The 25,982-nt window shown below is 54.8% G+C and overlaps 3 protein-coding genes across 4 annotated transcripts; 1 reads left to right on the forward strand and 2 right to left on the reverse strand.

Moving 5' to 3' along the window:
- Nucleotides 1-75: 75 nt before the first annotated feature.
- On the reverse strand, nt 76-10,415 carry FSD1 (fibronectin type III and SPRY domain containing 1). The gene is made up of 13 exons (XM_061188882.1): nt 10,401-10,415; nt 9,312-9,407; nt 9,016-9,147; nt 8,148-8,249; nt 7,431-7,453; nt 7,139-7,260; nt 6,415-6,624; nt 3,096-3,194; nt 2,140-2,299; nt 1,706-1,785; nt 478-729; nt 286-374; nt 76-186 (listed from the first exon to the last, which is right to left on the reverse strand). Exons 1-13 carry the CDS (start codon nt 10,413-10,415, stop codon nt 76-78), a joined length of 1,491 nt encoding a protein of 496 aa, XP_061044865.1.
- On the forward strand, nt 9,247-19,027 carry TMIGD2 (transmembrane and immunoglobulin domain containing 2). The gene is made up of 6 exons (XM_061188883.1): nt 9,247-9,268; nt 9,377-9,433; nt 13,542-13,901; nt 18,035-18,064; nt 18,146-18,247; nt 18,581-19,027. Exons 1-6 carry the CDS (start codon nt 9,247-9,249, stop codon nt 18,652-18,654), a joined length of 645 nt encoding a protein of 214 aa, XP_061044866.1. The 3' UTR covers nt 18,655-19,027.
- Nucleotides 19,028-19,801: 774 nt separating this feature from the next.
- On the reverse strand, nt 19,802-25,208 carry SHD (Src homology 2 domain containing transforming protein D). 2 transcript variants are annotated; one of them, XM_061188885.1, is made up of 6 exons: nt 24,954-25,208; nt 23,729-23,834; nt 23,462-23,650; nt 22,061-22,184; nt 20,812-20,931; nt 19,802-20,183 (listed from the first exon to the last, which is right to left on the reverse strand). In XM_061188885.1, the coding sequence occupies exons 1-6, from the start codon at nt 25,206-25,208 to the stop codon at nt 19,997-19,999; spliced, it is 981 nt and encodes a 326-aa protein (XP_061044868.1). In that variant the 3' UTR covers nt 19,802-19,996. The 2 variants fall into 2 exon arrangements, with proteins under 2 accessions (XP_061044868.1, XP_061044867.1); XM_061188884.1 differs by having other exon boundaries at nt 24,927-25,208.
- Nucleotides 25,209-25,982: the final 774 nt, after the last annotated feature.

Raw genomic sequence — 25,982 nt, forward strand, 5'->3', positions numbered from 1 at the left:
GGGTGCCCAGCCGAAACAGCCGAGGCCTGGAGGCGTCCCCCCGAAATCAGCCCGGCTGAGGGGCCGTCCCGAGGCCTAGGTGAGGCTGGTGTTGGAGCTGCTGGTAGCACTGCCCCGCTTCTGCAGGCAGCGCACAGAGCTGGGGACCTGTAGGCCTGCCGTCACGTGGAAGCTGCCACACCACACCTGGGGGACGGCGTCGGGGGGGACACAGAGAGGCTCCGTAGTGAAGCCAGCGCTCACGCCACCCCCGCTCTTACCCCTGGGCCGTGGAGGAGGCCTCACCGTGAAAGCCGGCAGCAGTGGCTGTGTGAACTTGGCCTTGAAGGTGTGCAGCAGCTGTTTGGTGCGGGCGTTGTAGAAGGACAGGAGGCCTGGGGTGGAGGGCAAGAGGGACAGGGGGACCGGTAAGAGGGGCTTGGGCAGAGAGACAGCAGACAGGGGTGGCCGGAGAGGTCAGCAGGGGCTCGGGGTCACCTTGGTGGAAGTCGCAGTGCACGCCCAGGCAGTCGGGCACGGGGGTGTCCAGCACCTTGGCCTTGTTGGCGTGCTTGGCAGTGAAGCTGACCTGCAGCCAGTTGTTGACGTACAGGCACCAGGACGCGGCTGTCTTGCCCAGCTGCTCGAAGCGGCCCAGGCTGCGGTAGGCCACCCCCAAGCCAAAAGCCTTGCTGTCCGGCTCGTAGCGCACCTCCCAGTAATGCTCCCCGCCGTCAATCAGCGTGTCCCCTGTGGGGCGGGGCGGGCAGGGGGGACTGGGTAGAATCGGGTCCCAGGTGCCCTTTCACAAAGGGGCAGCCAGAGCCCAGCTATTCCCTCCAGAGACTGCTCGGTCCTCAGCTGTTCCTTCCAGATACTCCAGGCGTCCCTAGATATTCGTTAAGTCCGGATCTTCTCCAAGCCTCAACTAGATCTCAGCTACTCCCTGAGTCCACATCCTCCCCAGACCCCGGATCCAGATTCTTGCCACCTCAGCTACTCCCCGATCCAGCTACTCCTGAGCTGCAGCTTCTCCGCACAACACTCCTGCCCCACCAGATGGTAGCTTTTCTCCTCACTCATTCCCAGAAACCAGCTACTCCCTAAATTTGTCCCCTCCCCGCCGCCACCTGCCACAAAGTACAGACCACACTGGCTTCCTCATTTACCCCGGCTTCTTTTTCAAGCTTTTTTTCTGGACAGTGGTGATTCCCCTGAACTCCAGGTCCTCCTTGGACTCCAGCTTCTCCTTCACAGGATCCAATCAGTCCTGTGGTGCTAACCGCTCCTCTCATCCTAGCCATTCTCTCCACGTCTCAGACTCAGCGACTCTCTCTGCCTCCTCCACTCACCCTAAGCCACTTCCCCGAGCCCCTGTCTTGCTTCAGCTCCTCCACAAACCTGGCTGCTCCACAGGCAACTGTTCTTTCCAGCTACTTCCTGAGTCTCAGCTACTCCACAGACCCCAGGAAATCCCCTCTCAAGCTCCTGCCCAGCCACTCCCCAGTCCAGAGCATCCATAAGCTCTGATTCCCCCCAATAATCCCTCAGCCCCAAATCTTCCCATTCCTCCAATGTCACAATAACACATTATTGGGACCATTCCCACAGAAGCTTTGTTGATAGCTGCCTCAGTTTCCCCAGCCAAAGGAATTCTCTCCCACCACCCCCCATCAGGGCCCTGCCCAGAGTTCTCCTCTCTCCTCCCATCTTCCCTCCTCCTTACCCAGCACCGTGTAGGACTCAGCTGTGAAGCGATCCCGTCCCCCACGACCCGAGGGCATCCTCTTGGGAGATGGAGTACCTCTGTGGGCGACAGGGAAGGGGAAGTCTCAATTCAGAACTCACCTCTCCCATCGGAGGGCTTCCCTGGTCCACCCCAGCCACCAGGAACTTTTCATCATTCCTTGACTGTCTAAGGTTCTTTTCATACACAGGGCCTCTCGTGTCAGAACACACGAGTGCCCTTCCTCATCTGGAAAACTCCTATTCAACCGTCAAAACCCATTTCAAAGTCTCCTCTCCCTTCATTGACTCTTTGGGTCCCCCCAGCTCCACATCCCTCCCTCCACCCCAGCCTTGAGCACACTGGGCTTTGTGTGTCCATGTCCAGCTTGATCTCCTCCACCAGAGACTCAGGGAGGGAAGAGGGCAGGCTACCTGGCTGGGGAGTTGACGGGAGACGCCGTCCGCCCCTTGCCGTCTTTCTCGCGAGCTTTGATATCCTGCACCTTCCCGCCCATGGCGTCCCACTCCACGGAGAGATCATCCACCCGCAGGTTCTGGTGGGATGTGGATGCATCCAGGCGGAACATGAACGCTGGGGCCGGGCAGACGTGGGAGTCACAGAGATGGGGAAACCCGGAGGCACAGAGAGAGACAGACAGTGACCAAGGCAGACAGGGACAGAGAACAAGGCAGACAGGGACAGAGAACAGAAAGACAGAAAGAAACAGAGACTAAGAGAGAGAGCAAAAGAGACCAACAGACAAAGGTTCAGAGACAGAGAGATACAGAGACAACAGGCAGAAAGACACCAAGAGACAAGATGGGGAAGAGTGGAGAGGGCAGAACATGTAGCCAGAGGAGTGAAGACCAAGGGCTTGTTGCCTAAAGGTATCCCAGGTCTGAAGCCATTTTCAAACCACTGTGCTGCCCTGTGCTTCCACTGGGGATTAATCCCAGGAAAGGGGCTGGGCTACAGCATGACAGAGTTAAGCAAGATTGCAAAAGGACTTCCTATCAGGACATTCAAAGGTGTCACTGTGGGAGGCTAACAAATCTGTCTTAAGTACTGATATCCCATTCCCAATTCTATAGCGTGCTTAGCCATTTTTTGGAAGAGAGAGAGAGAGTGTGTGTGTGTGTGTGTGTGTGTGTCTAAAAACCAACCAGGTATAATGGGATCAACTGCAAATGCAAAGAACAATACCAAGTTTATACCAGACACTCAGGCTAAGGAAGCTACTGTGGACCGAGCACTGAGCTTCCTGGCAACCATGGCAAAAAGGGTCATAGAATCCTGCTTAGAAGATTCTCCTCAGACACCAGTCCCTGGGGCCCTGGGAGTAAGGGGTTATGGTGTCTCAGCCAGGGCAGGGGTGGGAGCCAATCACCTGGTGTCTCCAGGGTCACTGGCTCAGAGAACTCGCCTGAAACTGCCTTATTACAGGCCTTCACACGGAAATTCATGTATTTCATGTCAAACTTGAGACCTACGAGACAACAGAGGAATCAACATTGTGTACACTTTGAGCAATAGATTAGAGGCCCCTGTGTCCCACAGTAATCCCACCACCCTTCATTCTAAGGAGTATCTTATAAATGACATCCCTGAGAAACCATCCTTGCCCTCATTCACCTGTGGGGTATCATTTGGCTCTGCCCACAACCCAGACTGGCCAATCAGGATGCTTTATGGCTCAGTCACACCAATTGGTCCAGGGATAGGCACATGACCCAAACTAGCCAATCAGAATCTGCCCTGGGACTCTGGTATTATAATGAGCGGATTCTGTCTGTCCTCTGGTCTGGCCAGCTAGGAGGAAGCTCCTTTTGAGAAAATTTGCCAGCACGTCGGCAAGCCTCCTTGAGAATGCAGCCCCTAGAGCCAACGAGTGTCGGGAACGGAGCTGAGCGAGTCATTTGCTGGAACCCCTGGATCTAGCCATGCCTGGTTCCTTAAAGACTTTCCATACTACTAGGATATATCCTACCCTCCATTTCTATCATTTAAAAAAAATATTATTAATTTCTTCTAATCTTACAAAATAAAAGCAACCATCAAGCTGTCTTCTCCTTCAAGCAAAACCTCTTTGGAGAGCTGTCCACACCCCCCCCCTCTCGGCTGCCTCACTCCCTCTCCTTCCTTTGGCCTTGTTAATCCTCATCTTTCAGGATCTCCTGGCTGACCACTCCTTCCTTCATGGAGCATTCTCTTTCCTTGGCAGCCATGGCATTGCCCTCTCCTGGCTGCCCCCTCTGATTGCTCCCCCTTGGTCTTCTTTGCAGGCTCCTCCATACCCTCAAATGTATGGGTGCCTCAGTCTGGAACCCCTGCTCACCTCACTCTGCTGACTGTCCCCTTCTCACCCTTCAGACACCATCTCTCCACCCACAGCACTCACAGCCCAACCTTTAGCTCAGACCACATGTCCAGCTGCCTCCTGGGCATTCCTCACAGGGTGCCCATTCTCTGGGCATCCCAAACAACACTTAGTACCCCCTGCTCTGAAATCTCCCATAGATCCCCTTGCCCTCAGGGTAAAGTCCCCGTTCCTCCTCTCCCCTCTCCCTACAGTTGTTGTTCCCTCTGCAAACTTAACTAGTTCCAGGCACAAAGGCTCAGTGTTCTAGCCTCTGAGCCCTTGCTCAGGCTGTTCTTCTGCCTGGAAGTCTGTTCTCCCCCCCTCCCCTTCTCTTTTGGGCCTCAGCCTGGCTGTTAACCTCCTCCAGGTGCCCACCCAGACTGCCTCACCCTTCCTTGAAGCCCCTTTTCTGAGAGTAAGGTGGTTTGCTCAGCAGCGCCATCTACTGCCCCAGAGCTAAGACTACCACCCAGGAGGCTTGGTTTCAGAATCACGAACCCATCTGACTTTTGACAGTGCGTGCCTCAGCTTCCTACTCTGCAACCCAACAATCATATCCCCAACACTAAGCAGGGTTCACATGAGGATGAGATGGGTCAAGGAATATAAGTTATAAACACTTAACCAAAACCTTCCTGTCTTCCAAACAAGCAACGAGTAGGTGGACTGCAAATAACCACATAGGTTATTTACATAGGTGAGCGAATTCATCATTATCTTGAATATCGCAGGTCTTTTGAGGGATTCAAGTTCCTGCCCTGAGGAATTCGCTCACTATGGATTTTGGAAAAGGCCAGAGAGGTAAAGAGGATGCATCCAGAAGCCTGTGATAGAGAAGAGCCACACCTTGATGGTGGTGGTGATTACACAAATTTACACATGGGATAAAATTGCATATGGGATTACACAGGCACACACGAATGAGTGCGTGTAAAACTGGTGAAAAGTTAATCAACACTGCAGAATGTACCCGTGTCAGCTTTCTGGTTCTGGTATTGAATTCTAGTTATGTAAGCTGCCACTACTAGAGAAAGCTGGGTACAGCCACACAAGGGACTATCATTCAGCCTTAAAAAAGGAAGGACATTCTGACACAGGGTACCACGTGGATGAACGTTGAGGACATGACGCTCAGTGACGTAAGCCAGACATACTGTGTGATTCCACCTATATTAGGTACTTAGAGTAGTAACAGTCATAAGGACTGGAAGTAGAATGGTGGGTGCCAGGGGCTACGGGGAGGGGAATGGGAGTTAGTGTCTAATGGGGACAGGGGGACTTCCCTGGTGGTCCAGTGGTTAGGACTCTGAGCTTTCACTGCCGAGGGTGCGGGTTCGATCCCTGGTCGGGGAACTAGGATCCTGCAAGCCGTGTGGTGCGGCCAAAAAGTTAAAACAAACAAACAAACAAAGCTAATGGGGACAGAGTTTCAGTTTTGCAAGATGAAAAGTTCTGGAGATGGATGGTGGGGAGGATGGTAGCAAAACATCATGAACGCACTGAATAGCTGATCTGTACACTTAAGAATGGTTAAGATGGTGAATTTTATGTTATGTGTATTTTACCACAATAAATAAAGATTGGGGGAAAAAAATGGGATGTGTTTATTTTGATTCCCATGCAAAGGATAAGCCAAGAGGTTCTCAGGCCCTCTTGCAGGTTGCTGGCTTTTCTTTCCTGCAATTAGCATGCTCATTATTAACCATGCATGCTGATTACAGATAAGGAGCAGGCTGATTACAGCCCAAGAGCCGTGGTGATAGTTATCTTGTCAGCAAGACTCTCCCCGCCCCTGAGGGTTTCCTTTGGCTCAGGATGGCTTCTTAACTCATTAGGGACCCCTAATTTTATCTTCCTTCAGACCCTCCCCTACCAGCTGGATGGATTCCCCCAGGCTTTCTGCTCTCTTATAACTGCCAAGGAAATCCCCAAATCCTGGGAGGGTAGCCCCCCAAACACCAGTCCACAAGAGGAGGGATTTTCACCCACTTTTCTCCCCCACTACTCCAAGGATGGTGCTTGGTACCCTGCAGGCATTAAGTCAAAATGAATGAATGAATGAATGAACGAATGCTGGATCATAGAGATTAAGACAGGGATGGAGGAGGCCCTCTCTCCCCATACCTCACTCAGTTCCTTCATCTGTAAAATGGTGATAATAAGCATGCCCATTACACGTGGGTAAAATGCGTAGCGCATAGTAAGCCCTCAACACCAGTATCGTTTCCATTATTGTTATTTCTGCTACTCCCCATCAGTCCAGCCCAGCTGCTCTCACACCCCACGCGCCTTGAGGATCGTCCATGAGCCCCAGGCTGACTGATGGGGAAGGGTGAGCTGCCCTTACCGGTCAGGGTGTATTCTGTCTGCTGGATGCCCTCGATGACCATCCAGGGCTGGTCCTCCTTGAGGCGGGGCGGGCCCTCAAAGTTGGTCCGCCGATACTCCAGCACGTAGTGGTCAATCTTGTTGTCCTCGTCCGGCATGCGCCACACCAAGGTTACACAGTTGTCAGCCACCAGGGACTCGGCCAGGTCGATCACAGGGGCGCTAGGCACTGCCCAGGACAGAGCAGAGAGGGGTGTCAGGGTGCTGCGCCTGCAGGGGCGGGCCTTGCTGTAACCCCTCCCACATAATAGACCTTCTTGGGGGCGGGGCGTCCTCCAGATCCCAGGATTAGGGGTGGGGCCCCTCTGGGTTGTGGGGCCTGGGGGTGGAGCCTCCTCAAAGGATGGAGGGTAGGGAAGAGCTTTCTCAGGGTTTAACCAACAAATGGCTGGGCCTTCTCTGGATTCCACCATTTAGAGGTAGAACATTTCCAGAACACTACCAATTGGGGGTGTGGCCTCCATGGGACTCCACCCCTGGTGGGTGGGCTCTGCCACAGGGTGGGGCTTCCTCATGGCTCCACCCACTGGGGGGTGGGAATTCTCAGGGCTCCACCCCAGGGCGGGGCCTGCTGGGATTTCCACAAAAGGCTGTCAGCCCTACTCTAGGCCTTGTCTCAGGGCCCCCCAGACTCCTGGGCCATTTCCCTGCAATCTTGGCCCTCCAGCAAGTTCCCCTCTCACCAGGCAGGAACGTGAGTGCCTGTAGCATCCTCCGCTCCTGTGCAAAGTCCACCATGAGGTGACTCATGTTGTCGCTGACCTTGGCTTTCAATGACAGCCGGAAGGCGGGGGCCATTGTCACACTGTAGGGAAGGAGGTGGACGCCTAGGCCTGGTCCTCCGAGGTGTGTGTAGGGGACCCCCTCCCCCTTATTCCTGTCCAGTGCTCTGGGCCAAGGGACCCTCACCTGGGCATTCCCACCTTCACAACAGGGGTGGGGCAATGGGGTGGGAGCCAGGTCCCAGCATCTTACCCATCTTTGATTTGCTTGGCAGCCTAGAAAGAGGGACAGAATAAAATCCAAAGAATTGTGTTGACTGAGTCAGAAAGCCAGTAAACAGATAGGAAGACTGAGGCCCAGCCAGGCATCTATGTGGCAAAGTGCCCCAACACTGGGGCAGAAAACCTTGGCTGTGCCCCGAAGGGATAGGGGGCGAAGACAGGCTCCCACCCCCACCTCCCGCCCAGTACCCAGTACATACAGTTGGCTGATTTAGCAAATAAAAATTTTATAGGATGCCCAGTTAAGTTTGCATTTCAGATAAACAGGAAATGATTTTCTAGTATAAGTAGGTCCCATCCAATATTTCAGACACACTTATACTAAATATTGCACGTGACATACGACTAAAAAATTATTCGTTGTTAAATCTGAATTTCAGATAAAGAATGGACAGGTATTTTTGTGTAAATATGTCCCACGCAACACTTGGCAAATATTTATACTAAACATTTGCATGAGATATACTAAAAAATTTATTTGTTCTTAAATTTGAATTTCAGATCAACCACGAAGAATTGTTTTTTTTAGCGTATGTCCCACGTGATCTTTGGGATGTACTTAGACTAAATATTGCATGGGCCATACTTATACTAAAAAATTACTCGTAGTTGATCTGAAAGGCAAATGTATCTGGGAGTCCTGTATTTTATCTGGCAGCCCTACCAATCTGGCTTCCGAGGCACCCACCTGAGGAAAGTCCTCACGGTCTGTGGCCTGCAGGGTCTGGTTAGCCGTCTCCAGAAGCTCCTCAGAGCTCTCCAGAGCTCGTGTGCAGGCAGCCAGCTGGTTCTGCAGGTGCCATGGCACCGAGAGAAGAGACACCTTACTCCACTGCCTCAAGCCCTCCCAGGGCTCCCCACCGCCTTCGGGATCCAGGGTACCATGCCCTTCTCCAACTGCAGGTGGGAGAGGGAGGCTGGCCCTCTGCGGGCAGGGCATCAGAACCACCTGGGGATCCCTTCTTTAGAAACGCACATGCCCAGGCCACACCTAAGCCCAAGGCTCCACATCCCCCAGGGATGGGAATCTGGATGGTTAGGAGGTTGCCCAGGAGGTTCTGGTGCAGCTCCAGTGACCCCAGCTTGGAATCTGGGACCCCAGGAGAGTCACAGGGGGTGTTTGGCAAGGGGTGATGCCCTCAGATCTGGGGCACCGGTGGGAAGGGCTGAGAAATTGGAAGCGCTGGGTGAGGACAGGTGGGGAGGAATAGCCAGATGTACGGGTGGGGCTGCAGCAGTGGAGAGGAGGGGTGGATGGGAGAGGGGATTAAGAAGGAGAGCAGGTGGGTGGGGCATTAATAGGTCATGACCAGGGAGGAGGCTGGGAAGAGCCCAGGAAAAAGAGGAGGTGTGGCCGACACCACTAGAGGGTCTGGCTCTGGACACCGGGGACACTTGGGGACATCTCTGGGAAGGGGCACGGGAGGAGAAGCAGGTTTGGAGGAAGATGCTAAGGCCAGCTGGGCTCTGCTGAGTGCGAGGGGTGAGACGGAGGATGGCGTCTGGGCGGGGGTCCGGGAGAGCACCCCCCCCAGGCCCGCCCACCACACACACACCTGCAGCTCGTAGGCGCGGCTGGCACGGTCCTGCTTTATCTTCATGAGCATGCCCTCCTTCAGCTCCTCCAGGAGGGAGAAGAGCGACTGGAACTCGGCTTCCAGGTCCTCCTGCACCTTGGCCGAGTTCGCCTTGGAGAGACATTGTGGGGTCAGAACGGCTAGGATTGTCAAAGCCGGTGCTCAGATGGGGAAACAGGCCTGGCCGTGGCAGCCAGGCCCACGAGTCCCATGGACATCAGCAGATTAGCTCGTATGGCTGCCCCTCCCTCCCTCCTGGGGGGTGACTTCCTCACCTCCACGTTCAACAGCATCTGCTTGAGGGAGTAAATGAAACTCTGAATCTCTTCATTTTTCACAGCCAGTGTCGTGATGATCTTCCGCAGAGCCTCCTGCCCCCAGGGAAGTGCGCGCACAGGTAAGCCCCTCAGCCTGGCCGGGCTCCCCGACTTGAGGCTCCCCATTCTGTCCTCCAGGCATCCAGGGAGGGGATGCGGGGGCCACTGTGCCAATGAGCTTGGGCATCCACCAAGAGCAGGCCCTGGGCGGAGCTCTGGCCCTACATCCCTCAGGGAGCGGGCAGGCATTAGGCACCCTGCGCGTGCCCATTTCACAGGGGAGGAAACTGAGGCTCTGAGAGAGCTTCTCAGGAAGGGACAGACCCTGGGCCCCAGTTAGGTCTGCCTGAGCACGAAGCCTTCAACCAGGTACCTATATCCTGAGGGCAGGGCATGATCCAGGGTGAGGGGCTAGCTTGGGGAAAGAAGCCCCAGAGGAAAAGCAGGCCTGCAGAACATGGGCTCATCTGGGGAAGGGGATACGCTGGGAAAAGGGATTAGCAAGGAGAAAGGAGGTACCTGAGGAAGGGTTAGAGAGGCCAGGTAAGTGGAGAAAGGCAAGGAGGCCTGGAGGAGGGGATGCGGGAGGGAAGGAGGCCGCGTGGGAGGATGTTGCTGGGGCCTGTATCCCTAACCCAGGCCTCCGACGGGTGCTTTTCCTGGGGGCGCGGGATTGGTGGGGTCACCAGTGCTGAGCTGGCGGGGCGTCCTCCGAGGCGGGGCGGGGCGGGGGCCGGGACACCTGGTCCGCAATCCGGGTGGAAGGCGTGGGGGATGGAGTCAAGGCTGGGTCCGGGGTACTAGGAGGGCGTGGGGGACATGGAGGGGATGTGCCTGAACCCAGGCCAAGATGATGTGGGGTTGTGGTGAGGGTAGGGGCGCTGAGTCTAGAATGGGGGCTAGATCCGGGCGCGGTTGCGGTGGGGGTGGGGCTTCGTCCGCAGAGCAGCTGGGGCGGGGGGGCGGGGAGGGAGCTGCGGCATCACCTGGTCCCCTCCTCTTGTCTACCCCCGCCGCGGGCCCCGCCCCGCCCCGCCCCGGTCTTACCCTCTGGTCCTCCATGGCCGCAGCCCAGGTTGTCCCCGGCCAGGCCCGCGGGTCTCACTCGCTCTTCTAGTCCCCAAGCTGCCTTTGCCGCTGCCGGTAGCCAATGGCCCGCCGAGCCCTCGCCGCCGCCGCCGCGCCCCCAGTCAGCGCTCCATCACTGGCCGCAGGACGCAGGCGCGCCCCTCGCGGCAGGCTGGGAAATGTAGTCCTTATTGCGCTAGGGTCGCCGAGAGCCGAGACCCCCAGAGCCTGGGTCGTACCAGGCGACATTGCTAATGATGTATGAGCTGGAGAGAGCCCGGAACTGGGAGGCAGGATGCCTGGGTTCGACTGCCGTGTGGCCTTGAGCCTACCCCTAGTCCTCCTAGTGCCTCAGTCTCCCCACTCTCTCACCCACACAACTTCTCAGCTGCCACTCAAACTGGAATTCCACTGCAATCCACCTCCACCTGGCCCAGAGATCTGCCCCCCGCAACTACTCACGCCTTACATTTACTGAAAAGCCAAAGTCTTTTGCCCAAGCAGATGTTCAGCTTCCAATGCTGCCTTTCCCTCCCTAAATCACAATTGAACTCCTATGCATCCCACAAAGCCCCAGGCTCTCACATCTCCTCCAGAAGCCTCTCTGCCTGCCCAGAATCCATAGGGCTAGGAGGAGGCTGGGAGGCACTTCCTGGGGAAGTGTGGGCAGAGCGCCACCGCAGGGGCCTCCCCGTGGTTGACAGGAACAATTCTGCCAAGAACACTGACCCTCTTCTTTCTGGTTGAAAAAAAGGAGGTCACACTGTGGTTGGGGGTGAGACATTGAGGCCTAGGAGTCTGCCTCCTCCTCCGGGGTGGGTACTGCCGGCTGTGGGGTGATGGGTGCAGGGCTGGGAGAAAGTCCAGAGCCTGTGAACCCCTTCGACTGGGCCCCCAAACTTCTCCCCAGGCTGTGGGGACAGGGGAGCCACCCTACCTGCCGTGGGACTCAAAGCCATTAGCAGAAATCCCTTCCTCTGAACCCCAAAGGAAGACATCTTGGGGGCAAAATAACTGAGGCTGGGATTCTGCCATTCTGTCCCCTGCTCAGGCCTCTGCCACCTGCTCCCCTCCCCTCCCCTTGCCTCACCTGCCCTTCAATGTGTCCCCCGCAGCCTAGGTGTGTTTATATAGTCTTTTAGAAGGATTTTCACTCACGTGATCTCCATCACATACGCATACTGCTTTACAGATTAAAAAAAAAAAAACTTCTGGGAAACTGAAGCAGGAGGTGACAGGAAGTGGAGCCCCAAGCAGCAGTGGCCACCAGACGTCTGCTGGCTGCCCGGGTGTCACATATACCTCTGTGGTGGGGGTGGAGTGTCACATATGTCTCTGTGGCAGGAAGTCTGTCACATAGGAGGGGGAGAGGGGGTGGCAGGATGCCAGCTGGGAGAGGGGAGCCTGATGGGCCAGGAATGGGTTCCCCGGGCACGGTGCTGGTCCTCCTGGCACAGTTCTGGGGTGAGTACTTGGGCCTCCCTCCCCTCTACCCCCATCCTGTTGTGACCCATCACCCCAGCTTCCTGCCCCTCCTATCCAGAGCCCCTCGAAACCTCAGTCTCTCTGCTCTGCCAAATAGGCCCCGTCTCTCTCCCTGATTCTCATAACTTTACAAGGGTTGGAGGGTTCTAGCAAGGATCCGCAGAGGGGCGCGCAGGATAAAATTCACATCGTGACCTGGGTACGAGTCTTGCGTGACCTGGCTCTGCTGGCCTCTCTCATCTCCTCTCTCCTCTGCATTCCCTCTCTCCCCCGTGGCCAGCCTGCTGACTCTTCTCTCCTTTTTTCTTTTTTTTATCCCAACGTATCAAGCTTGATCCCACCTCCGGGCCTTTGCACTTGCTGTTCCCTCTGCCTGGAATACTCTTCCCTGGATCTCCTCTCTCTAGCGTCAGCTACAACTGCACCCCAAAGACCAGGAACTTGAAGGGGTGTCTAACAGACACCCCAGACTTCTCATGGCCCAAAGCAAACTCTTTCTTTCCCCTCCAGCCCTGCTTCTCCCTCGGTGTCCCCCATCTTGGCCCAAAGCCTCCACCATTCACAAAGTCCCTCAGGCTAAAACCTTGGAAATCTGCCACTGTCCCTCTTTCCCCCTCTCTCAATTCAGTTCTTCTTGTAGTTCTTCTGGGGGCAACTTTCAAAATCTATTCAGACTCTGACCACTTCTTTCCAGGGTCCGGCCCCCATCACTGGTCTCCTGGACCCTCGTTTCCTGGCCTCACCTGATCTCCCTGTGTCATAGTCTGCTCTCACCATGGCAGTCAGGATGATCTTTTTAAAAGTTAAATTGGACCACATTTCCTCCCTGCTCCACTGGTTTCCCATCACACTTAGGTTAAAAACTAAACTGCTCCCCTTTCCCCACCCCCACCTCTGTACCTCCACCACACCCCACCCCCATGGCCTGCAGGCCTCGAAAAAGCCATCCCTTGCTGACTTCTTGGATCCCACTTCCTCTCGCTGGCTAGCTCTCCTCCAGCCACAGGGCCTCCTCACTGTTCCTGCAGCTTACCAGGCACGGTCCAGCCTCAGGACCTTCGCACGGCCCGTTCCCTCTGTCTGGAGTGCTCTTCCTGCATATCTTCCTTCCTTCCCATGACTGACTGCTTCTTACCATTCAGATCCCTGTTCAAATGTCACCTCCTCCGAGAGGCCTTCCCTGACCATCCTCTATAAGTAGATCCTCTCACTTCATCCTTATCCCCTATTGCCACTCCCCGTTCCTTTCCTCCATCAGGATTCTCATTTCACGACTTCCAGTGTCTCTCTCTCCCCACAGACCCTCAGCTCCACAAGGGTAGGGACTTTTGTCTTAGTCACCTCTGTGTCTGTATCCACAGTGGCCAGGACAGGGTCTGGCTCACGCGAGGCAATATTTGTGTGGCTGAGAGCCAGACACGTCATACAGTCCACCTTGAAATCTTGCAAGTGCCAAGAGATGTATCCCCATTTCACAGATGAGGCCATTGAGCCTCAGCAAGAACCTTGCAAAGATCACACAGACAGCAAGCTTTCAGACTCTTACTGCCTCATCCCTGTGGGCTGGCTAATGCAGTAAGTCACACACACTCACACACACTGAGAAAGGCCTCACTCACCTCTTCTGTCCCCCAGCCCTGCAAGGAGCCACAGGCCTGAGTGTGCAGCAGGCACCCAAGTTGCTGCAGGTGAGGCAGGACAGCCAGGTGACCTTGGCCTGCCAGGTGGTGCAGGCCCAGGCCTGGGAGCGGCTCCACGTCGAATGGACCAAGGATGGTGACATCTTGTGCCAGACACACATCATCAACGGCAGTCTCACCGTGGGTGTCTGTGGGCCTTGGGGCCGGCTCTCTTGGCAGCCGCCTGGCAATCTCACCCTGCAGCTGGACCACGTGAGCCTCAACGACAGTGGGCTCTACGTGTGCTTGGCGACCCTGGAGATCCCTGATTTGGAGGAGGCCCAGGGCAGTGGGACGCAGCTCCTGGTGGAGACAGGTATGAGAGCGTGTGCGGGCAAGCCGGGGACTTGGAACTTCTAGAAATCTTAAAACTCTAGAATCTCAAACTCCTAGAAACATAAATTCTCCAAATCAGATTCCTAGGAACAGAAAGTCTGCAGATGCAAGAAGTTTGTAGACCACACAGCCTCTGTTGCAATGACTCCACTCTGCCGTTGCAGCATGAAAGTCACCAGAGGCATACCTACAGGAATGGGCGGGCCTGGATGCCAATAAAACTTTATTGAAAACAACAGGCAATGGGCCGTATTTGCTGAGCCCTATTCCAAGATATCACAATTATAATAACCCTTGAATATATATAATTCTGGATTCTGATTCAAAACAATCCCATAAAACACGCTATTCAAGTACATCATCCTACAAACAGAGAAATGCACACACTGTAAGTGGCCAGCTCAATGGATGTCTTAGTCTGTTTGGCCACTGCTATAACAAAACACTACAGACTGGGTGGCTTATAAACCACAGATTTATTTCTCAGAATTCTGGAGGCTGGAAATCCAAGATCAAAGCACCAGCAAGGTTGTGTTCTGGTGAGAACCCTATTCATGTTTCATAGCTTGCACCTTCTAGCTATGTCCTCACGTGGCAGAAGAAGCCGGGGGGCTCTCTGGGGTCCTTCTTTTTTTTGGACGTGCCACGCGGCATGTGGGATTTTAGTCCCCCAACCAGGGATCGAACCTGCACCCCCTGCACTGGAAGCGTGGAGTCTTAATCACTGGACCATGAGGGAAGCCCCCTGGGGTCCCTTTTATAAGAGCACTGATCCCATTCATGAAGGCTCTACCCTCATGATCTAATCACCTCCCAAAGGCCCCGACCTCCAGTTACCATCATATTGGGGGTTAGGATTCAACATATGAATTTTGGAGGGATGTATACAAACCACAGCAATGGATTCTCACAACCTGAACACACTTGGGTACCCACCACCATGCTCAACCCACATATCTGCTTCCTCATATGTGCCATCCTCATGCCCACCCCACCATCCTGACCTCTAACAGCATAAATCTATTCGAACTGGTTTCACATTTTACTTAAATGGACTCACAGAGTATATTCTGTCTCCGACATCTGTCACTCAACATGATGTCTGGAAGATTCCTCCATGTTGGTATGTGGAGCAGCGGCTCATCCTTGCTGCAGAGCGGCCTCCATCGCCACCAATCATTCCAATTTCCTACTGATGACCATTTGGGCAGCTTCTGGGTTTTGGCTATTATGAATAAGGCTGCTGTGAACAATCTAGAACTTGTCTTTTGGTCAACATATGGACACATTTCTATGGTACCGAGGACAATTCCAGAATCTCAAACCACAAGATAGAATCTTGCAGTTCTAGAATCCTAGGGACATAAATTCTAAGCTCTGAGAATTACAGCATATGTTCTGCATGGGACTGTCACTCCTAAGGAGGCAAAAATTTGTTCTTGGGAGCAAAGAAAATCTTACTCTTTTTATGTACAAAGCATCGATACGCAGACAGCCCATAAACAGAGTTACAGAATGTCTGTGGTATTAACATTTCATCGGGGAACAAATTAAGGTTCTTAGAAAGTCTACTTAGGGGAGTGATAATGAAAAAAGTTGAGAAACACTGAAATAAAGGAATGGAAGATTCTAGAATCTTAGAGTTGTAGTCTTAAATACTTTATTTATTTACTTATTTTTAATATTAATTAATTAATTTATTTATTTATTTTTGGCTGTGTTGGGTCTTTGTTGCTTGCACAGGCTTTCTCTAGTTGCCCCGAGCGGGGGCTACTCTTCTTTGCGGTGCGTGGCCTTCTCATTGTGGTGGCTTCTCTTGTTGCGGAGCAGGGGCTCTAGGCGTGCGGGCTTCAGTAGTTGTGGCGCACGGGCTCACTAGTTGTGGCTCGCAGGCTCTAGAGCGCAGGCTCAGTAGTTGTGGCACACGGGTTTAGTTGCTCCGCGGCATGTGGGATCTTCCCGGACCGGGGCTCGAACCTGTGTCCCCTGCACTGGCAGGTGAATTCTTAACCACTACACCACCAGGGAAACCCGTCTTAAATACTTTAAAAAGAGAGACTCTTAGAATTTTTTTTTCTAAATATTTATTTATTTATATTTTGGCCGCGTTAAGTCCCAGTTGCAGCACTCAGGCTCTCTAGTTGTGGCGCATGGGCTTAGTTGCTCCGTGGCCCGTGGGGTCCTAGCTCCCTGACCAGGGATCGAACTGGTGTCTCCTGCATTGCAGGATGGATTCTTAACCACTGGACCACCAGGGGAGTCCCAGAGAGACTCTTAGAATTTTGCAATCACAAAGTGTGTAGGAGCAGAAAATTCTAGAATTCCAGAATCCAGAATTGAAAACCATTGACTCTCGGGAATTCCCTGGGGGTCCAGGGGTTAGGATTCCGCGTTTCCACTGCAGGGGGCACGGGTTTGATCCCTGGTGGGTCGGGGAACTAAGATCCCGCAAGCTGTGTGGCGTGGCCAAACAAATAAACGAAAAAGAAAGCCATGGACTCTCAAGGCTGGAAGCCACTTTCCCGATCAGCTAAGCCAGCTGCCTCGCTTTACAGAGGATAAAGCTGAGGCCCAGCAAGGGCCAAGACACATCCAACCACACACACAAGCTGGGGATGCAGCCAGCTTTCTCCAGAGCCCACCTCATGCATTTCCCCCACTCTGCATGACACCGCATTACAGGCCAAACCATAGGGGCCGGAGACCCAGGTTGACCCGATGGGGTCCTGCTCTCTCTCGGCGGTTCCCGAGGGCCTTGGGCACATGCCTGGCCTGTATCAGGCAGAATGAAGCACCACCCGGGCTCCCAGGCCCAAGAGACGCCCATTTGTCTCCAGCTGGCAGGACCCACCCACTGCCTGCCTCCGGGGCGGTGTGTTATGGCTGTCCTGCCTGCCCCCCACCCCTCCAGTGATGAGGGGGCCAATTACCAATTAGCAGAGGCAGGGTAGCAGAGGCACCAAGCTGTGAGTTGTTGGCAGCTGTGAGGGAGCGAGAGTGAGCGGGCACAGGTCCAGCTCCCCACAGCTGGCTTCCCCATCCCTGAACAGCTGCTTGGAACCCTGGGACCACTGCCAACTTTAGAACCTGCAAGATGAAGGGGTTGGGGGCTCTGGGTCTCGTCTTAGTCACAGGAGAAGGCGCCTTTGGCTGGGGTTCATGTCAGTTATACAGACCTGAAAGCACATCCCCATTCTGCCATTCATTTGCTGTGTGACCTTGGGCAAGTGACTTGACCCTTCTGTGCCTGTTTCCTTAGTCATCAAAATTCAGCTAATAGTGCTTTGCTCATCAGATTAGGTGAATTTAAAGTGATTATATCTAAAGAGTTTATTGCAGGGTCTGGAACATAGTAAGTCCTCAGTAAACATAAGTGGTTATTATTGTGTCTATGATGCTGATTATTCAGCAAGACTCAAAAATTCAGGCCCGTGTAAGTTTTTGTTTGTTTGTTTTGTTTTGGTTTTTTCCCTTTCCTTTCTTTCTGAAACAGGGAAGGGAGAGGGAAGCTGAGGGGAGAAACACCTTTGTTCAAAGCAGGGCCCAGCTGTTGCCTGGGTGTGTGACTCCAGGCAAGTGACTCAGGCTCTCTGAGGCTCAGTTTTCTTGGGATTGACACAGTGTAGACGCTCAAAAAACAGGAGCCATGTGGACGATAGATCCCATGATCAGGATGATGGCGCTCATGGTGGTGTTGGTGAAGTTCCTGGGGAAGATGGTGGAGCTCAAAATGAGGATGGTGGAGCTCATGTTCAGGGTGATGGGACTAAGGGTGGGGATGATAAGGCTTGTGATGGGAACGGTGGAGCCTATTATGGCAGCAATGGGGCTCATGACAAGGGCGGTGCAGCTCATGGTGGGGATGATGGAGCTCATGATGAGAAAATCCCGTTGGCAGTTATTTCACCATAACCCAGCAAGACAGGAATGATTAGTATCCTTTTTTCAAAAGAGGAAACAGGTTCAGAGCAAATCGCTGCCTGAACTCACACAGCATGGCAGGGGCAAGAACCCTGAGGTCCCACACGGGGTAGAGGGGCTCTTACCCTGAAGGGGTGCAGGAAGCTGGACTCGAAGGTGAGCTCCCCTGAGACGTAGGTTTCTTCTCGGCAGATGGCTGGCTACTGAACCGGAGCTTCTCAGGTGAGCTCCGCCCACGTGTCCCTCATCCAGCCCCGCCCCGCCCCCAGTCAGACCGCCCACAAACCACCACCACCTCCCCAGGGCTCTCCTTCGCACTGCTGGTGACTGGGGCCGTGGCCGTGGCCGCTTTCGCTCTGGGCGCCTGGATCTGGGGCCGCCGCCGCTGCCGGAACAGAGACGCAGGTAAGGAACCGCGCAGGTAGCCGCTCGGAGGGCGGACGGTTCCCACGAGCACCGCCATCCACTGGCGACCCCGCCCCCGCGTGGCGGAGGCGGGAACTGCAGCTGCTTGACAAGGATGGAATGCAGACCTTTCTGACTTTGATACCTGACCCTTTTGGAAGGAGCGAGGGTGAGGCTGGGAGGCAGAGAAGGGGAATAGATGGGGAAGGCTGGCCCCTACACCCATGTTTTTCAGAGGCATAGACAAAGCCTCCAGAAAGTGGGCTGGAGAGGGCCAGGCTCTCTTAAGTGATTCTCCCTTCTTGGTGTCATACCCCCCTCCTTCCAATGCAGGGAATCCACTCTACAGCAATGCCCTATACCAGCCCCGGAGGACCCCAAGGAAGAGTGAGGCATGGCCTGTGTAGGGGAAGGTGCTGGACATCTCCAGCAAGAATCAGAAGGGCCAAAGCATCTATTCGATCTCTTTCCCCCGGCCCCCCACCCCCAAGCGGCCTCTGGCTCCCAAATCTTCCTCCAGCCCCAGGCCCAGTCACCCCATCTCTGCAGTTGGAGTCCCTCCTGGCCCAGACTCCTCTGGGCAGCCAAGGCCAAGAGGATTCCTTGAAGTGGGAAGACGAATCAGAACCCCCAGAGACCCAGAGAGGACCCCCCAGCAGCTATGTAAAGATGTGACTTATTCCAAGAGGATCACGAAGTCCAGCAGTTCATCCTGAGACACGCCCCCTCCTCACTTCTATGAGGCTGGACCTCTCCCTTGCCCACAGAACACCCAATAAAGGCTCATGAAGAAAGCAAAGCCAGAATTTGTGGCAATTTGGGAGTGCTAAAGAGATCTGAGGAGTCATCAGGGGGGTCTCAGAGGACCACTGTGGTGAGGGGGCTCTTTGACGACTCGCAAGCCTTCCGCCTCTTATCCTTGGAGAGACATGTCCAATTAGCAGAGAAGTGATGCCCCTGGCTTCAAAACAGTGCCCGGAGCTGGACGCACCCCCCTCCCCAGCTGGTATCTCCCCCCCCCCGCCAGGCAGGCTTGGAGTTGGGTGCGGGGGGAGATCGGGGCTTCCTGGCATTTATCAGCCCCGGGGGTCTCCTGCCCGACTGTCACCTTGAAGTGACACCAGCTGGGCCTGGCTCCCCTCCCCCACTTCTGCTGTTTCCATGGGGACAGATGTCCTTTCTGCAGCATCAGCCCTTGCCCGCCCGCCCGCCCGCCCGGGATAGGGAGGAGGGGCAGGGTGGGGGCAGGGTTGGCCTGAGAGCCTCGCCCCCTCGGTTTCTCCATCTTTTTAATCTGCTGGTCTCCATCCACTGTCTCTGGGTTTTTATCTGCCTCCATGCCTCTCTCTCCCTGCCTGTCTCCAGCTCTCTGAATTCTGGTCCCTCCCTGTGAGCCATTCAGGCTCCAACCCCAGCTCCATCCCCAAAACAAGGAGCTGGGAATGCTCTTCCTCCTCCAAGGGTCTGCCTCCCCTCTTCCTTCTGAGGGGCTGAGATCCCCACCTCCCAGAAAGGACACTTGAAACACACAATAACTTATTTATTTTCCAGGCCAGAGGAGGGCTTCGAGACAAAATTCTGATCCGTAGACCCAGAAGGAGGCTGAGCAGGGCGGCTCTGATGAAGACCCAGAGCCTGGAGGGGGAGGGGGGTCTCTGCATCCAGCCTCCTCCAGGACTGGGAAGACCTCCACCGTTTGCAGCCACTGATCTGGGTCCTCACAACCCAGGGCGGGGGGCTGAGGCTCAGTCAGGGGGTCTGTGAGACCACGGGGTACAGCAGGGCCAGATGCTCAGCGCCCTGCACGGGCAGTGGGCGGGAGCTATAATGGAGCACCAGCTCCGGCACGCTGGGGAAGGGGCCGCTGTGCTGACCCAGCACGAACTGGTTCTCTCGGATCCGAGCAAACTTCAGATGCAGGAAGCCCTGGCTGCTCCTGGAGACAGGGGTCAGAGGGGGTACCCAGCACTCCAGACCCGCCCACACTCTCCAACCCTAAAGCCACCCCCTCATGGCCCCCAGGAGCCCGACGCTGGCATCCCCTAATATTTCTGATTAACAGCCACTTGGCGTCAAGCTCTTGGCTAGTTCCACACTGCGGGGATGCCTTCTGAGCTTGTCCCCTATCAAGACAGGCTGGAGCTCCTACCAGGTGGAGGTCCCTCCCCAGGAACACAGAAGGCACTTTCTCTCCAAACCTCTTGACACCTTGTGCTACCCGTCCTGTCCTGGGCTCCTCACTAGTTACCCTCAGTCTAGGGTTCCTGGTTCCCCATCTCACTCAAGCCCTAGATCTACTGTATGGCTTCCTCTCCATCTTCTTGCATACCTCCAGTGACAGGGAGTTCATTCTCAGTCGGAACCAAGCCGGTGGCCTCTCTGGAAGCCCCACCCTCTGGCCTAGAAGCCCCGCCCATGGGTCCCATAAGCCCCACCCCCTGGCCTGAAAGCTCTGTGCATCAGCCCTGGAAGTCCCGCCCACTGGTTGCTGGAGACACACCCCTCTGCTCTGGAAAGCATGCAGTCCTGTGACCCTCTGTGCCTCCAGGGGGCTGCGGTCTCACCTGAGGGATAGGGAGCAGTCTTGGGGGCTGGTCTCGCTGAGCCGCACGAGGTAGCTGCCTTCCTTGCAGAGCGACAGGAGGTTCTCGGCATCTGCCCGGCTCAACGGGCCGTGAAACCACCTAGGGGGTGGGGACAGAGGTCTCCTGAAGGGCAATCCCGCTTTCCAACACGTCCTGGGGCTGGATGCAGGCACAGCTCTTTCAAGGACTTGTGACGTCCAGGCAAACAAGTGAGACAAATTCCCTTGAATTTCTCAAGAGGAGCCTGGTTGGTTTTCAGGCAGACAAGGTTCTCCCTGGGAGGGAGCTGAACCCAGGTCAACCTGGAGCTGCTCCTTCCAATTCAGCACATACCCCGACCTTGATTTTTACAGCCTCCCTCAGCTGGGTCTCCAAGTGTCCTCAACCCCTCCCTAATCCCCCAACTCGAATCACTTGCATATCACTTTCATGAGATTCACCACATCCTGTATCCCCAACCCACCTGTACCATTTGTTACATAATATTTTTCTTTAATGTGCTCAAAGAGAAGTTAGCAGTGGGAGCAAAGTGTCAAAGACAGATGAGCACCAAACAGTTGTTTGTATTGAAAGAAAATACCCTGTGCTTGTGTTAATTAGGCAGTTCTGTACTGCCCACCTAAGAGGTTTGGGAATGACTGTGATAAACACACCCTGGTACTCACAGGGCTGGGCTCTGGGGGCTCGGGGAGTTCCCTGAGAAGCTCCTAGACTGGAGAGACACAGAGAGCACCCAGACTCTCCCAGCTTGTGAGCTTCACCCCAGCCTAAAGTTGGGACCCCTTCAAAATCCTGCTCCTCCCACTTTCACCACAAGATCTCCTGGGGGTGAGAAAGATGTCTGTCTCTTTGCTCTCAGGCTTATAAACCCCACTCAAGGGAAGGGAGGAAATCCCCTTTTATTCTGTGTGAGGCAGGCACTGTCTTGGAGGTGTTGAGCCCAAGGTTTAGAGAGGTTAAGTGACTTGCCCAAGGCCACACAGCCAAAAGATAGAGGAGGGATTTGAACCCAGAATCTGACGCCGGAGGGAATGGAGACGCCATCTGATTCTGCTTTGCACCGAGCTGGGTGTCTGGCCCACAGCAGGCGCTGTAACCCAGCGAAGATTAGTTGAAGAAATGAATGAAGTGAATAAGTGAAAGTTCCTCCAGCCCCCCTGGCCCAAGGAATCTGTGGCTGGTGTGGGGCAGGGAGGCATTCAACTACATCTTCAACTTCCCCACTCACGGCTGTTTTTCCAGAGGCAGGGCCGGGTCCACGCGCTCTGCAGGCTGGGGGCTTCTGGGCGGGAGTCTCCGGAGTTCCTTGGCTGAGCCTGAGGTTCTTTCCCACTCCGGACCGTCAAACTGCACTGGAGAAGGTTTAAAGAGAAAATGGTTAAGTCCCACCTACCTCAAGAGGGTGGGGTGGGGGCAAGCCAGTGGAATTTCAGTAGGAAGGCGGTGCCAGCTTAGGGCAACCTATCAGAACCCAGAAGAGGAGGGGTTGGGCTTAAGGCTGGGGCGGGATTGGTACGCGAGCAACCAATTAGCCTTCAGAAGAAAGGGGTGTGGTCATTCTTGAATCTGGTGGCATGGAAGGGTGGGCAGTTCCCTGTGTGATAAATCAGAGAGCAGGGGGTGTGGCTAGAGGGGTGGGTGGGAAGTTCTGCCTGATTTTGGCCAACTCATAGAGCTAGAAAACCACCCCCAATATATAGACAGGTAGACTGAGGCACTGAGCTCCAATTTCCCTCACAGTCATACAACTTCTGGGGCCGATTTGGGTACGCACAACTCTTCCTGGTCCAAGTTATTTTTTTCCGTTTTTTTTTTTTTTTTTGGCTGCACCATGCAGCATGTGGGATCTTAGTTCCCGGACCAGGGATCGAACCCGTGCCCCCTGCAATGGAAGAACGAAGTCTTAAACACTGGACCACTAGGGAAGTCCAGGTTATTTTATTTCTTAAAGCTGACCTTATTATTCCCTCTTTACAGAAGAGGAAACTGAGGTTCAGAGACTTATCCAAGCTTACCCAACTCAGTTACGAATTGACTCCAGGAAATGCTACCTTCTTCCACAACGGCTCCTGTGTAATTGAGCACTTTAGAACTCAATTTACAAGTACCCGATTCGATAGGTACTAGAATGATCCCCATTTTACAGGTAAGGGAACTGAGACTCAGGGAGATAAAGGGATTTGCCCAAGTGACACAAACCCAGATTTAGTCTGACATCAAAGCCTATTCTTGCACTGTACTGAGCAGAATGAGTAGGTTCCATTGCACTCTGAAAGGGGTTTCAGGGAATTCCTGGCAGTCCAGCGGTTAGGACTCTGCACTTTCACTGCCGAGGGCGTGGGTTCAAACCCTGGTCGGGGAACTAAAATCCCGCAAGCCACGCAGTGCGGAATAAATAAATAAATAAATAAATAAATAAATAAATAAATAAATGGGGTTTCAGTTTGCAAGGAAGTTACAGATTCTCCTGGGAAGATTATGACTATCAGTCATTCACACTTTAGTGAGAATTAACAAACTACCAAAGTGACAGGTGATGGGAATTTACTCTGTAAGTTGAAACAGGGGATGTGACCAGAGCAGGAAATAGAGGGACGCAGGCATTCAGAGGTCAGGGTCAGAGAAGCACCTGCAAACGCCTTGGAGATGTGGTCTTTCTTCCACTCCCAGGGCTGGTCATACTCGTCCGCTGGCCGTTCATCCTCCTGGGGCAGCCGGCTCTGCCGAGGTTTCCACCCTGAAGGAGGCCCATCTCCCAGATCTTGGTCCTGCTCCTCATAGGGAGTGTCATACAGCTGCACCCTCCTGTATGGCAGTTCTGGGAGGCCGAGGACACTGGTCAGCTCCCACTCCCACCTGGGACCCTGTCACCTTCCCCCAAGCTCTGCCCACTCACCGCTCATGACTCGCTGGGCATCGTAGGGCTCCATGTAGCCGTCATCCGGGGGTGACGGGTGAGGTTGGGCATCAAAGGGGTCCGAGTACTCGGTGTCGACTTCCAACTGGAGACAGAAAGGAAGCGGAGGGAGTCAAAGGCTCAGGGGGACCAAGCCTAGCTCTGAATACCCCTGCTGGGCGATACTACACCTCTTGCCTGCTGTCTCTGGGCCATCTGATACATCCCCTCCAAGCAAGTAGTTTTCTCTTCCACCCACGAGCGTTTGCAGATAGAGCTTCCCTTGCTCTCTTCCTCTGTGCTGTTCTGATTCTCCCTGACACAGACCCCTACCTCCCTCCTTCAATCATTTTAATGATTAGGTGCCAGTACTGTTCTAAAGGCTTCACATATATTTACTTGTAGTACCAACACTCAGTAGGTACCTTATCCCCATTTTACAGATGAGGAAACCAAGGCATAGAGAGGGCAAGTGACTTGCTCAGCGTCACACAGCTGATAAGTAAGAAGCAGTGTTTGATCCTAGGTTGTCTGCTTCCCCGAGTCCCTGCTTCCTCCAACCTTTCTCTGTGCCATTAACCACTACCTGACACAGCCTACCGTAACCCTCTTTGAAGCCTTCTCTGTCTCTCCACTGAGGGTTTGGGGTGGACCCCCTGATCCTCTAGGAAAAGTACTGGAAAAAAAAAAAAAGCATGGGCATTGGAGGCAGGTTTGGGTTCAAGTTCTAACAAGCTAGAGCCATGTGACCTTGGGCCAGTCGCTTCTCTTCTGTGAGCCTCAGTTTCCACTTCTGTAAAATGAGAGTAATAAGAGAGGAAGGGTGGAGAGTAGTGGTGAGGATGTTTAAGTGCCCGCAGGAAACTGACTCACTCAGATCTGTTTAAGGAAGATCCCTTCAGCTGCTAAGAGGAAGGGAAGCTGTGCGGAGGGATCCAGAAGGGGGGAATCAGGAAGCAGGAGGACAGGGGCACAAAGCCAGTCAGAGAGGGAGGAGGACAACCAGCGCTGTGCAGTGAAAAGGGGCAGATATCAAACTCCACCAAGCGGATGGAGGATTGGGGAGTGTCCAGCTGGTGCCCTGGTCTTTCCCTGGGGTAACACATAAAACACGCTCCCCAAAGTCCTGGGGAAACCTAGCCTGGCCGCCCCACCCAGTCTCCTGGGGCCACCCAACCTCTGGGCCTTAGCCATGCACCTCTTCCCGGGGGCTGCCCAGCAAGACCTTGGCTCTGGCCATGTCGACTGCCTCCACCTTGATGAGCCGGTGCTTTGGGGAGTCGTGCTTGGTGGAGTCCCCGGGCCCCGCGGAGTCGGTCTCTAGGCGGCCATCTGCATCCTCATAGGGGTCCTCAAAGTCCAAATCTTTCTGCTCCCGGTAGGCCCGCAGAATGTCGCTGTCCGTGTAGTCGGGGGTGGGCGGCTGCGGAGGGGGCCTCCGACCGCCAAAGCTCAGGTAGTCTCGTAGCCACTTGGCCATTTGAGCGCGTGTCACCCCAAACCTGGCCACTGTCAGAAGAGGACCCACATGCCCTCTTCTGGGCCCCCTTCCTCGGCAGAGTCCCCAGGGAGGAGCAGGGGGAGAAGGAAGGGAGGAAGGGAGGAAGGAGGAGGAGAAAGATCAGGTGTGAACCTTGGCTGGGCTCAGAGGAGGGTGAAAAGGGGAGAAGAAGGAGGAGACAGAGGAGGGAGGAAGGGGGAGGAGGAGCAAAAGCGCACCTTAGCCCGGCTCTGGAAGGACGGCGGGGGAAGCGGGCGCCCCGCAGGGCCCTGAACGCCGAGCGCGGGGTAGTCCAGCCAGAGCGAGGGGCATCCGCGGAGTTTCCGCGGGCAGCGCGCTCTCCTTGCACGGCTCGGCCACCCGTTGCCTCCGGGAAGCTCCGGGATCCCCTCCTGGGGGCCGGGGGTTGGGGGGGAAAGCGCCGCCTGCGGACGCCCCCAAGCCCTGGCTCAGCCCGGACGCCTGGGTTCTCAGCGCAGCGGGCAGGCTCCCCGGGGACTCGGGAGCCGCGCGCAAAGTTGGGCCGCGGGGACGGTGACCCCGGTGCGGCGCATCCTTTGTTGCGCTCCTCGCCGCTCCGGGGGGAGCCCCAGTCCCGCGGCCCCCAGCCCGGCCGCCTCGATCTGGCCCCAGTCGCGGGCACAAAGGAAAATAAAATCTCCAATCCCCCTTCACGCTTTCGGAGAGACTTTAGCCGCAGCCGCCGGCGCGCGCCCGGAAGGTGGGACTTTGGGGAGGGGGCTCTCAGACAGA

This window comes from Eubalaena glacialis, chromosome 4 (assembly GCF_028564815.1).
Source record: "Eubalaena glacialis isolate mEubGla1 chromosome 4, mEubGla1.1.hap2.+ XY, whole genome shotgun sequence".
NCBI classification, from domain to species: domain Eukaryota; kingdom Metazoa; phylum Chordata; class Mammalia; order Artiodactyla; family Balaenidae; genus Eubalaena; species Eubalaena glacialis.

Coding starts and splice junctions, on each gene's coding strand:
- TMIGD2 (XM_061188883.1), top strand. CDS start 9,247: ATGGACATCAGCAGATTAGCTC. Junction 9,269..9,376: donor GGACATCAGCAGATTAGCTC/GTATGGCTGCCC, acceptor CATTTTTCACAG/CCAGTGTCGTGATGATCTTC. Junction 18,065..18,145: donor ACTGAACCGGAGCTTCTCAG/GTGAGCTCCGCC, acceptor CCACCTCCCCAG/GGCTCTCCTTCGCACTGCTG.
- FSD1 (XM_061188882.1), bottom strand. Junction 7,454..8,147: donor ACCGTGAGGACTTTCCTCAG/GTGGGTGCCTCG, acceptor CCCTCTTTCTAG/GCTGCCAAGCAAATCAAAGA. Junction 730..1,705: donor TGAGTCCTACACGGTGCTGG/GTAAGGAGGAGG, acceptor CCCGCCCCACAG/GGGACACGCTGATTGACGGC.
- SHD (XM_061188884.1), bottom strand. CDS start 25,208: ATGGCCAAGTGGCTACGAGACTACCTGAGCTTTGGCGGTCGGAGGCCC. Junction 23,835..24,926: donor TGGGCAGCCCCCGGGAAGAG/GTGCATGGCTAA, acceptor TTCTGTCTCCAG/TTGGAAGTCGACACCGAGTA. Junction 20,184..20,811: donor GACTGCTCCCTATCCCTCAG/GTGAGACCGCAG, acceptor CCCTGTCTCCAG/GAGCAGCCAGGGCTTCCTGC.